A 12,349-nucleotide genomic window follows, 5' to 3' on the forward strand; every position below is an offset into this window, starting at 1 on the left:
TGCCCCTTTAAAGACTCTGACATGGAGGCGTTATTAGAAAAAGATTCTTGACAAACTCAAGAGGAGCTCGCTGTAACCTTCTAAGTGACAAGCGGTCTCAAGGGTATGGGTATGGTGCAAAAACAAGGAAACTGGGCTGCGTATGAAATCAAGCGAAGAGACGTCGAACACCGCTCCGAAGGCAAGAGGCGGAAGTGGTTTTTGCATCAAATCATGAGCGGTGACGAAAAATGGATCCACACCCGACAACCCGAAGCAAAAAATGGATCCACACCAACTTCGCGATGTCAGCCCAGCCATGCATCAACTTTAACGGTCAAACCGAATATTTATGGCAAGAAGCTAATGCTGTGGATCTAGCTGGACCAGCTCGCAATGATCTGCTACAAGCATCTCCATCCTGACGATACCTTTACTGGTGAACTTTTCCAACCACAATCCATGCAACTGAGCCGAGAATTAAAGCATAATGGCCTCAATATGCCAAAAGACATGAGAATGTGATCTTTCAGCACGACAACGGCAGATGTTGCAAGAATCGTCAAGGATACTTTAGAAGCGCTTCTAGGATGTCTTCTCCCACCCGGTGTATTCACCAGACAATGCTTCTTCCGACTTCAACGTCTTCCGGTCGATTACCGATAGCCTGGCGGAGCCGCACTTCACTTCTTACGAAGACGCCAAAAATTGGTGTCAATCCTTGGATTGCCTCAAAAGACGAGGAATTTTCTCAACGCGGAATCCGCATGCTGCCGGAATGATAGAGAAAAGTCGTAGCTAATGATGGAGAATACTTTTAATAAAAAAATTTTTACCGGTTTCTCTGAATAAACCTTCAAAGTTACAAAGAAAAACCCACAAAACTTATTTGTAATCCCCGGTATTCTGGATATAAGGAAAGTTTTAGCCATAGTATTTAATATGAGGAACCTTCTTAACAAATAGTGAACACTATTGAGTTAAAGATGGGGTTTTTCAACTGCATGATGACAAAAACGTCGAATTCCTAGCATTTATGATGAAGGATTCCTTTTAGCAGGATGAATTATGAATTATAATGTGGGGAAATTTGCATGAGGTTTTGCAGCGTTTTCGAGAGCTTGAAAATCTTTTCCCTAAAATGTTGAACGTCTTTTAATGGAAAACTCATATGGAAAAGTTGTAAACCCATCTCAACTTACTAAATTTCAAATTTAAATGAATTTAAAGAACTGGGAAATTTTTAAAGAACGCATCCCGTTGCACTGATGTGTCCCGATCTAATCAATCTACATGATTTGTTTGTTTGCTTAAAGTAATACAAAACAAAACTCCGCTCTTTCATAGAATATTGTTTTTTCACTTACATCATTATTTTCTCATCGGACAAAAAAAAAGAATAGAAATTACGTAGTTAAATTGTTCGAATAGGTAAAAATACGACTATAGGATTCTCATGGAGTCCATAAGAAATGCATGAGAGCCTACCTCCGACTCGAATGAGCAAATTCAATAATTTCAAGGAAAATGCCATACTTTGACATTTTTAATACAAGAGCATCGTCTCTTTCTAGAGATGTAACTATCTTTTCGCATAAAACTTCCTGGTGCAGTTCTTCTGCTATTCGCTGTTTTGTTAAAAAAAAAAATTTTTAAAAAATAAAAAAAAAAAAAAAAAAAAAAAAAAAATTTTTTTTTTGTTGGGTGTAAAAAAAAAAAAAAAAAAAAAAAAAAAAAAAAAAAAAAAAAAAAAAAAAAAAAAAAAAAAAAAAAAAAAAATTTTTTTTTTTTTTTTTTTTTTTTATTTAAAATTTGGGGTTTTTGCAAGGTTTGTTAGGATTTTTTAACGGATAACCAAGAAAAGAGGAGTACATCACAAATGCGAGGGGAACTGCAATCAATTTCCCAACTCAGCTCCACAGTGTTTTTTTTATTGTCTCACCTGTTATGTGGTTTATTTAGCGTCCTCGATCCAGCTAATATAACTCAAAGAAATGGCAGAAGCTGCCCCATCCGCACAATCGCGAACGCACTGCGGACGGCACTCGTTCTATCGCCCTGGAATAAGTTGTATCGTTGGGAAAATAAACACAAAGTTAAAGATATGCGGCTATTATGCATAGTTTACTCTGAATTTGTGGCATTGAAAAGTTATTGAGTCGTATTGAAATAAGAACGTAGATTTATGGCTGTCATGTCTTCCCGAAACTTTTAAAGTGCTGCCCAAGCTCAGTTATGTTTGGAAAATTTTTGTTTTAGTCTCTGTTTTATTCTATCATCTACTTTATTCATTTTTAAACTAATCTTTTTTATTAATATTTTATTTTATTTTTGTTTCCTTGTTTATCAAATTGGATTTTGTTTCAAAAAACCACTTTCTTCCAGCGGATGTTAGGAGGTCACAACCAGGGTAACGCAGCTAGCCGGACTTACCCTCGTTCCCTACCAGACAGACAGATAAAAAGGCCGCAAGCGCATGTTCAACCTTCTAATATCCTGGAATCGAACCCTAAAAGACCTAAAACCAACAAAACCTGAACTAATTTTTACACTTTTCCTTGTTTCATTTCGCATTTTTGGTTTGTTTTTCGTTTTTTACGTATCTTTTTTGTTCGAGCAACTCTGCGAATTGTGTGAGCAGTTTTTCAAAGTATTTCACCATTTTAAATAATATTTGTTTCACATTTTTCGGCCCGTGAAAATGGAATTCGGGCATTTTCTCAGTTGAAAACACTTTGAGGATTTTTCAGTTCATGAACAGCTTTGATGTGCTCTCCAGATCCAGGATGATCTCAAGCTCATCGTTCTTTATCGACTCGTTAACAGTTCACTGCGTTCCTCGTTTCTCTCTAACGACTACTTTTTTCCCTTAGTCTCCATTACTTCGCTGAGAAAAGATCAGAGGGGTGACCGTAGACCTATGACTTAACACTCACCACCTCTGGATCGTTTCAATGAAAATATGCTCGCTAAGTGAGCCTGTGATAAATGAGAGCTGACTTTGACAGATGTTCCGGGGGAAAAATGAGGGATAAGTTCACGTCGATACCGCTATCCGCCGGAATTTTTTTTTCTGGACTCTGACCGTAAGGAGCCATTCATTTCTGGAACTGAACGCTCCCAACAACATCTTTAGTGAATTTTCCCAGTAATATTTCTGAATTTAGCTAATTTGTTTGTGTATTCTTTAGCTTTCTTGTGGTTGCTATGGATTTTTCCTCATTTTTTCCTTATTTCCCGCAAAATGCTGTCCTATATAAACTATGTGTTGTACTCATGTTATTGCCTCCAGCATCAATTAGATGAACCTTTTTTTTAAAGGTGTCCCTCTCATGTAGATTTAATTTTCGTAATTACAATCAATCACAACACGAACTTTTCCATTCGCCGGAATTCGACCTCATTCCCCCCGCTTCAATCACTCTTAAGCCCCCATAACGAAGGTGATTTTGGATGTCCTACCCGAGTTTTAGAAATTGATAAAAAGCTAAAATTTCAATTCCCTTATTGGATTCTTTAATCAGATCAAAAATCACATTAATTTATCCTCAATCAGTGAATTGAACTGTTTAGTAGATTTATGTACACTATTTTTATACATATAGGACTATTTATAATTATATTTACTAGTGGACTCAAGTAATTTGCGGTAAATAGGAACACAGAACACGTGCAGCTGCGATTTTCAGAAATTTTTCCGGAGACACTTCCTCAAAATTTTTAATAATTTTATTTCGTCCCCTTTCGAGACAAAAACGTTCCGCTAAAATTTTTTGTAAGAAAAATTTCTTGCGATCAATTTGTTCCTTTCACAAATTTCTGGACTACTAGGAGCCCTTCTTGGTGTGCAGATATTATTTTATATATATATATTTTGTGCAAAATGTTGCTGGGTTCTGCTAAGACATTTCCCTATTAGATTTCTTACTACTTTTTAATTATTTTTTGAGTATAATTTTTTAAATTGAAAATTGAAAACAAATGGGGTACATGTACCTTAAGTTCTTTTTATTTCGTGCTGCGTTTGCGTATCGGTTGTGTCGGAAAGAGTTTATAGCGCTCCGTATTTAATGTTTTTACTAAAATATTACTATAAAAACTAATAAAAAATGAAATGCTATACTATTTAAAAGGATTAGATTTGGAACTCTACAAATTTCTCAAATGGTGCCATCGTAATGATGATTTCATCTAGTCTGTCATCCAATAATTTCAGGTAATCCTGCAGGGGAAGATCCAGAAAATGTTGCACGAAAAATGTTATTTTGATCTACAGTACTGTAAGTAAACTATAAGGAAGTATCGTAGAGTTCCAAGAATTAAAGAGTCATTGGAAATTAAAGAAAAATTCTTTAGCCAAAGTTTGTTGAGCACGGCTTTTCGATCTCTCTGTCCAATATCTCGATGATCTATAGTGATCGATGCACTACTAGTCACTTCCCGAAATTACGTGCGAGGACAAGTCACGCATCGTTTTCTGTTTCTTTTCCAATATTTTTTTGGAATTTTCTGGAATATTGTCCACTTCAAGGATTTCTGCTTTACAAGCTTTGTTGTTCAATTATTTATTCTCTGACAGTGAAATCCATGACTTCATGAGCTCCTATTTTCCCAGAGAAAAAAGAAAAATTGCGGAGCTATTTTTAACGATAACGCAAAATTCTTTTTTTCCTTATTATTTTCCCTATCAAAACCTCGTGCATTTTTTTTTCGCGAGTTACTACTAAAGTTAGGAGAGAAAGTACATTAGATACAAATCCCAAAAAAAATCTTTAAATAATTATTTGAATTATTTATTAGCATTTAAATTATTTATATGAATTATAAGAATTCTGAAAATTATTGTGGCCTTTTCTCCACCACCTTGTTTAGTTTGATTGTATTAATGATTTGATTGAAATTGATTTCCTATTTCATCCGTTCCTCTCGACCATTTTCCTCATTTTACTCTTGCTAACCTTTTTCTTCGATCAGAGTTATTCCTTTTGATTTGCGAAAATCTTCGCGGATTTTTTTCCCTATGTCATTGCTCGCTTCACGATTTTTTTTTCGCTGATCGATTCAATCAATGAGAAATGAATCCATAATAGTCGCTCGTTAATCCGAGCCAGGAGAAGTAGGGAGGCAACTCAGGCAGATATTAGATTTGATTTTTGACGTCAGTCCGATGAATAAATGGATTCTTTTAAATCTTTCTGGATTCTTTCTTCTTTCTTTCATGTCTTCGGTTATTAAAGGTATCACCCCACGAGTCTGGAGTGGTACAAATTCCCGGTGGAGTATTCGTATACGGGATCGTAGATTATGGAAAGAAGGGTGATTCCGTCCATTTCTTCCTAATTGCCGTAGAAAACGGGCCGAAAGATATGGCTTCGAGCGCTCCGGCGCACTATTTTCCACAAGGAGTTCGATTGGAGCGCGCTAGCCTTGTGCACATGGCGCATCTTCCGGAACGTTTTTTACGGCAATTAGGAAGATATGGATGAAATCACTCCCCTCTCCATAATCTACACCCAATCCCCTAATCGCCCCCTCAGATTCGTGGTGTGCTGCCTTTAAGGGGAATTCTCGATTTATCAGGAGAATCATCCTTCCTTCGCACCGTCCGTCAGGTTTCTGGACTGGATGAGGCCAGGGATGGAAAGCAGCTCCTTCCCTTCGTTCGGTGCGTTGCTCTACTCTCAACCCACGCAATGCAATTTGCGACTATTTGTCACAATTTGTTGTTTTTCAAATTTGCTTCGTTTCAAATGTGTCTGCGGTTCGTCCAAAAATAGGATTTTGTCTCCCTTTTTGCTCTCCCTCTTTGGAAAACAACGTCCTTTCCCTCTGGAAAACAACGTGATTATGAAACAGTTTTTTTTTTCGCTGGCTTTAGAAATTTACCGTTCTTTCATTCATTTACTTCCTTGGATAAGGATGAAGTGAGGTGAATTTCTGATACTAATGCTAATGACTACTATTCGATATCGTGTAGCAGTGAGAAGAAATCCAGGGGTAAATAAATTCCAAGCATTTTTGAGTTCCGCGGCGGAAAACACGGCGATATGTGCTTGCTATTCCTCGGTCTAACACATGTTTCACCCGATTCAATGATTATTATCCTCGATCACCTCTATCAGATCATCTCTAAGATCAAGACGTTCCGGAACGTTCCGGAACGTTCCAGAACTTCAGGACCCGTCACTTGCGGTCTATAATCTTTATATACTGTATTATATAAAACTTTTTCACTAGATGTCATTCACTTGTATCTGTGCAAGCACCTCAACGCTAGTTTGTCCTCTATCGGAATACCTCTATCGGATCACATCCAAGATCAAAACGTTCCAGAACATTCCAGAACTTCAGAACCCATCACTTGCAGTCTATACTCTTTATATACTGTATTATATACTGTAGTCGGAAGCCATTTTCTCCAGCGCGGAAAAAAAATTCTGTCATTCAATCTTATTCTCTAGTGCTGTTAAGGAGGACTCGACACGACATGGACGACTGTACTTTCATTTCTCATCTCTCTAAAGTTAATTTGACAGATTCAAGGGAAAAGAAACATTTCCCGTACATTTTTTCACATATAATTAGATTTATCCTGACATTTACCCTGCAACTTTTTCACTGGATGTCATTCATTTGTTTCTTCTGCAAATGCACAAGTATGTCCAAGCTATCGTAACGTCAAGCCATGCCAACCTTTGAATAGCACATCACGATTGTGTTTGCCATAAATCTTTCTTCATAATCTTTTTTTTTCTCATTTTTTATTTTGCATATGCCATGTCATTCCATCTTTATGACTTCTATATTTTATATTTTATACCGGTCATAATGTCCGACTAAAACCGGACATCACATTTCTTCCGGTGCCCGCTTTGCTTGTTTTCAGTTATCCATGCAAATTTAAAGTGGAAGCACTTCCGGTAAATTTTTAGAGTAGAATTGAAACTGTTTCTCTTTTAAACAAATTTTCCTTTTTTCGTTTTATCTCCTGATTTTTTTTCCTGAGAAGAAGAGCATTCGTTTTATTCCGTTCTTTTTTTTTCTAGAAAAAATTTCATTGATGGAAGACTTCGTCTGTGTTTTCTTGCAGTCATTTTGCTGTAAGTGTGTTCGAATATTCGATATTTAGAAAATATTTAAATTTATATTTTATGTATTAGTTTTCTTTTTTGGTATGAACTAAATTAATTTGGAATTAGCGCCACAAAATCTAAAAAAATTGGCTGAATCATGTTGGACCCAAGAATTCGGTCGAATGGAGAAGAAGAATGGTAGAGTTCGGCTTCCGGGCATTGAATCGAGAAAATTCTCTGCGGTGATTTGCTTTGCTTAGGAAAAATAGCAATTCCTGGCTGAGAAATCATTTTTTGAGAGTATCTACCAAATATTTAGAAGGAGATTCGTGAGATTATCTCATAAGGTTGAGACGGATTCGAAGAAATTTGCAAAATTCCACAAAATCCCTAATAAATTTACTAAATAGACGTGTTCTTATCTTGCATTTGCGTGTGCTGGTCTGGTTCGGAATTCCTCGCAAACGTCGAGAAAAAAAAACGCCACTTTAAAGTTATTCAACATGCAATAATTTGAGGGGTCTGGAAGGTCGTTTTGAGGAATTTTCCTAGCAAACTCCTAGAAAAATTAGGTTGAACAGTTGCTGGCTTGACAGAGAAAAATGTAAATGAATTATTTGCATTCTTTCACCTTATCATTTTGAACATCTGAACGATAGCTGCTGTTTTGTGAGATCTAATGAACTTCACGGGGAATGTTCTGGAAAATTCTCCTTGCATTTCTCTCACTTATTCACATCGTTGTATATTTTAATTTCAAGGTCCATGTTTGATAGAATCAAATTTTTCCATGTAGGTCTAGTTTAGTGGATTTTAAATGATTTCAATTTATTTTGATACTAAAAGATACTAAGGGATTTTAAATTTAATCCTAAAAGGATTTGTTTTCAGATACGTTTATTAAGGTACATATATAAGTTTTTGCTAAAGTTTCTCTCCCTCCCCATATGAAATGTAGTTTCCTAAGCAAACTAATCTTGATTACAGGATTTCTTCTGTTCTTCTTTTCCCGAGGAGAAAAAAAAACAGACAAAAGATATTTTTAGAGTCATAGCTTTCGCACTTTTCACACGCGATTTTAACTGAATAGCGAAAGAGATTGGAGAATATTTCATTCGATTTTTTCTCGCTATTCGATAATTTATGTTAGTGTGTGATTTTTAAATTTTTATCTGTTATTATTATTATTATTATTATTATTATTATTAATTTATTTTATTTTTTAATTTTATTTTTTTATCATTCTATTTTTATTTTTTCATAGTTAAGTTGTATAAATTTGCTAATTGTTCTCGCGTCCACTTCTTTGAGAATTCGGCACAAAAGTATGTGTGCAAATGTTTTCAGAAAATCCTAGGAAAATCCAGACAGAGTAAAATTTTTTATTTGTTCCTGAATCTATCTTCTATGATTTCTTCTACACAATTGGTATTGAGATTCTCTTTTCCTGGGTAAGGAACCGAGAACTTTTTTTTTAATTATGATAATTAATAATTAATTATGGTGTTAATTATGAGGGTTCTCCAACTTTAGTGTAGGTGTTTTTGGTGACGTCACGTTCCATGAATACGACTGACGGAGGAAAATTTTCCAGTGCCATCGCCTCTGACGTGACTCTATCCGTGTCCAACTCATTCCTGATTTTGGTGATAAAATATTCCTGGAAATGATGGGTCAAAAGATCGTGGAGCTTAAACGAAAAATTTCTGACACTCCGTAAAATTCTCTAAGCATGGATTCATAGAGAACTTACTCGTTCGTAGCCCTCAAAAAATCCCAGGAGTGCAGTGAAGTCCAGCGTACGACTTAAATTCTACGAAAAGTAAGATTTATGGATCCTGTTCTGGAGGTATTGAGAAAATTTACTTCAACATAGAGGAGAGTATAGCTAGGCTTTTAAATTAATTTTATTAATTAATTAAATTTACTCAATGGATTTTAAAAATGAGTGAAGAATCGATTGAATCGAGTGAACTTTGATGATTTAAATGTTTTTTTAATCGATTTTTCCTTGCCTTTTGAATATTTTCCTGGTAATTCTTTCTTGATTCCTGGTAGTTCTACTGGTTTTCTTGTAAAATTCCCATAAATTTTCCTGTTTTCCCCCTTTTAAACGTTGCAATATATATCTATGAAAAGTTTAAAAATAATGGATATTAACCGTGTAATGTGAAAAGAAACCAGTTTTCGTCCGGGTTTTGATGAGAACATTTTCGGGTTATCACGCCATCCAGAAAGAAAACGAGAACTGAGAAATGATTTCGCGGAAATTCAGTGAATTGAAATGAAATTCCTTAGTGCATTGCACTTGTCATGTTTACATTAATTTCCGAGCTAATCGTTCTCGGCCGCCGGGCCCATTTAATCATTCGTTTGCATTTTTGTTCTTTTCCAGGTGTTTTCCTTGGACCGTTCCATGAAAATCGAAGGGAAATTAATATGTTCCACATGTTAGATCTTCTCTTATCCATAGGAAATAAAAAAAATCAACTAAAATATAATTTTCTTTCATAGATTGCTCTATATAATTCACAGCTTGCATAGCATTTGTGTTTTATGGATAAGAATTGGATGGATGGATGGAGATGGAGAATTTTATTATTGTGAGAAAGTTGGATGCTTGAAGAATGGTAGTATTTATTTATTTATTTGTTCAAAAACTATTATTATACATTTATATTATTTATTAATTTGTTTAAAAACTATTATTATACATTTATATTATTTATTAATTTATTTAAAAACAGCTACAGGTTATAACAGTATTATTTGTTAATTTACTTGACTTTTTATTTATTTATTTATTTATTTACCTATTTAAAAGCACTTGCAGGTGTATCATAAAGCAAAAAAAAACAATATGGAACAAAACTCACTAGAATTTTGCCCAAGTTTGGATGGATGGATGGATGGATAGAGATGGAGAATTTTTTGTGAGAAAGTTGGATACTTGAAGAATAGTAAGATTTATTTGTTTATTTACTTGTTTAAAAACTATTATTATATATTTATATTTTTTATTTATCTATTTAAAAACACCTACATGTGTACCATAAAACAAAAAAAAACAATATGGAACAGAATTCACTAGAAATTTGCCCAAGTTTTAAGGTTTATTTTTCTCAGCCTAAGGTTGCTAGTTGTATTTTTGTTGGCAATGAAGATTCCCCATCATCCGAGCAGTATGTGTTGGCCCCTTTAGGGATTTACTGGTCACAATCCTCCCGTCACCCTTCCCCTCCTCGCAATCGAAAACAAGTTTCTACTACAATTGTTTTTGTTGTGTTGTTTCTGGATGGGGGAGAGGAGGGGGCACATGCGTGAACTCCATTCACTCTGTGTGCACCACACGAAAACAATGGATTTGCAGGAAAAAAAGAGTAATAGCAGCTCTGTCCTCTTCACTTTTTCATTCTGATGAATTTTTAAATGGGGTTGGGGGGCGTTTTGCAGAATCGACGGGTTTGTGTCAATTGTTTTTTCTTGTTTTGTATTATGGCACAGGTGTTTTCAATAAATAAAATTGTAATTGCGAAAATTAAGCAGTTTCAAACCCTAAGGATTAGCCCTCTCTGCTTTCCACATACATTTTTACCGTAGTTTTTTTTAAACGAAAAATTTGAAGCCATAGGCGAAAGGTAAAAGAGAACCGATTAGCATGTGGTTGAAAAACTGACTTGATGTCATCTTTTCCTGCTCTGCATGGCGTTTTTTTCCTGAATCTGATGTTGGTTGCAGTACAAAATATGTCTTTAAACCTTCCTTTCAGTGCTATCTTCACTTCCACGACCTTTACACTAATTTTGAACGTGTATCTTTGCATATTTTTGAATTTTGCAAATCTTGACTCCTGTAATGTCTAGAATAGACTGTTATGGATTTTTGATTTTCAATTCTTGAATTCTGGAAGTGTTACAAGTCAGAAAATCAGAAAATGAACACTTCTTCACTTCTTGTCTGTGCATACTTTTCCAATGCCACGTTTGCAGATTATTTTCTCTATGAAATCAAGTAATCTCTCATCACACTTAGAGAAATGTGTTCAGGATGAGGTATATTGGAAAAAGTACTATGTAGATATGAAGTAATCGAAAGTAATAATAATAGAAAGTAGTAAAATATCAGCGAAAGCGTTTTTCTTGTTGCTGTTAATTTTAAATTGAATGAAATTAAATTATTAAATTAAATTAAATTAAATGTATTTTGATTTTCCTTTTTTTATTTTTTTTATAAATTTTTCCCATTAAAATTCTTGACTACGGTAAAATTTCGCACCTCCTTACAAAGATCAAAGAATCAGAGTGAGTGAGTACTTTTTTTTTTGAAAAATATTATGTATTTTGAAAATTATTTTGTGTTGTTTAAGAGGTACGTACTGAGTGAAAAAGTTTAGAGGAAAAACAACAAATTCCGAAGATGATGAATTCTCAAAGAGTATCCAGGTGAAGAGGCGAGAATACTCAATTAATTCCTAATGTTATTTTTATTATTTTAATTCTTCTTATATAGCAATTCAATATAATTCTTCTTCATTACAGCGTAGTTTGCTTCTATTTTTTATTCATAACTTTTTTTTGTAGTGCTAAATAAAGCGGTTAAGAGAAAAATATTCCTGAATCCTGTTCTTTCGGTAAAATAATTTTTTAGCTGGTTCTTTACCAATCCGAACTGTTTCCATCATTTTTCTTCACATTACTCAGCAACTGAGATCACACATTTGCTACTATTAATTGTTAACGAAATTTTTATTATTTTAATTCTTTTTACATAGTAATTAATGATTTAATTTAATTCCTCTTTTTTATAGCTCGGTTTATTTTATTTTTATTCATGGCTCTATTTTTTTGTGATGCTAAGTTAGGCGGGTGAACGAAAAAACTCCCAGAATCATGTTCCTTTTGTAAATCGTGTAAATTTTTAGCCGGTTTTTTTACCGCACCAGACTGTTTCCATCATTTTTCTTCACATTACTCGGCAAATGAGATCTCACACGTTCGTTACGTCACTGAACAACAGAAAGTGCTTAAGCGGAAAAAAAAACCTATGTCTGTTCATCATTTGCTAGGTGCTGACGAACTTTTCCAGTTCAACACGTCATGGAAAGTTTATTAAATTTTTCGTTACCGGACCTGCTCTGTTACTCCCATGTGATCGACATTATTCACGACATCCATTATTTAATTATTTATTTATTTTAAATTATTTATTTATTTTTTTCTCGGATCTTCTTTTCTCTTCACCCATGTGACTGAAGCTTTTTTTCAAAGGATCGTAGGCTTCCCTTATGGTCTCTCTTC

The 12,349-nt window shown here is 34.5% G+C and overlaps 1 protein-coding gene across 1 annotated transcript; it reads left to right on the plus strand.

Annotated features, from left to right (window-relative positions):
- Positions 1-105: 105 nt before the first annotated feature.
- Positions 106-360, plus strand: RB195_020735 (uncharacterized protein; the record flags this gene model as incomplete). The annotated part of the gene is made up of 1 exon (XM_064189168.1): positions 106-360. One exon carries the CDS (start codon positions 106-108, stop codon positions 358-360), a length of 255 nt encoding a protein of 84 aa, XP_064045049.1.
- Between the last annotated feature and the right edge of the window lie 11,989 nt (positions 361-12,349).

Source organism: Necator americanus, chromosome II (assembly GCF_031761385.1).
Source record: "Necator americanus strain Aroian chromosome II, whole genome shotgun sequence".
NCBI lineage: Eukaryota > Metazoa > Nematoda > Chromadorea > Rhabditida > Ancylostomatidae > Necator > Necator americanus.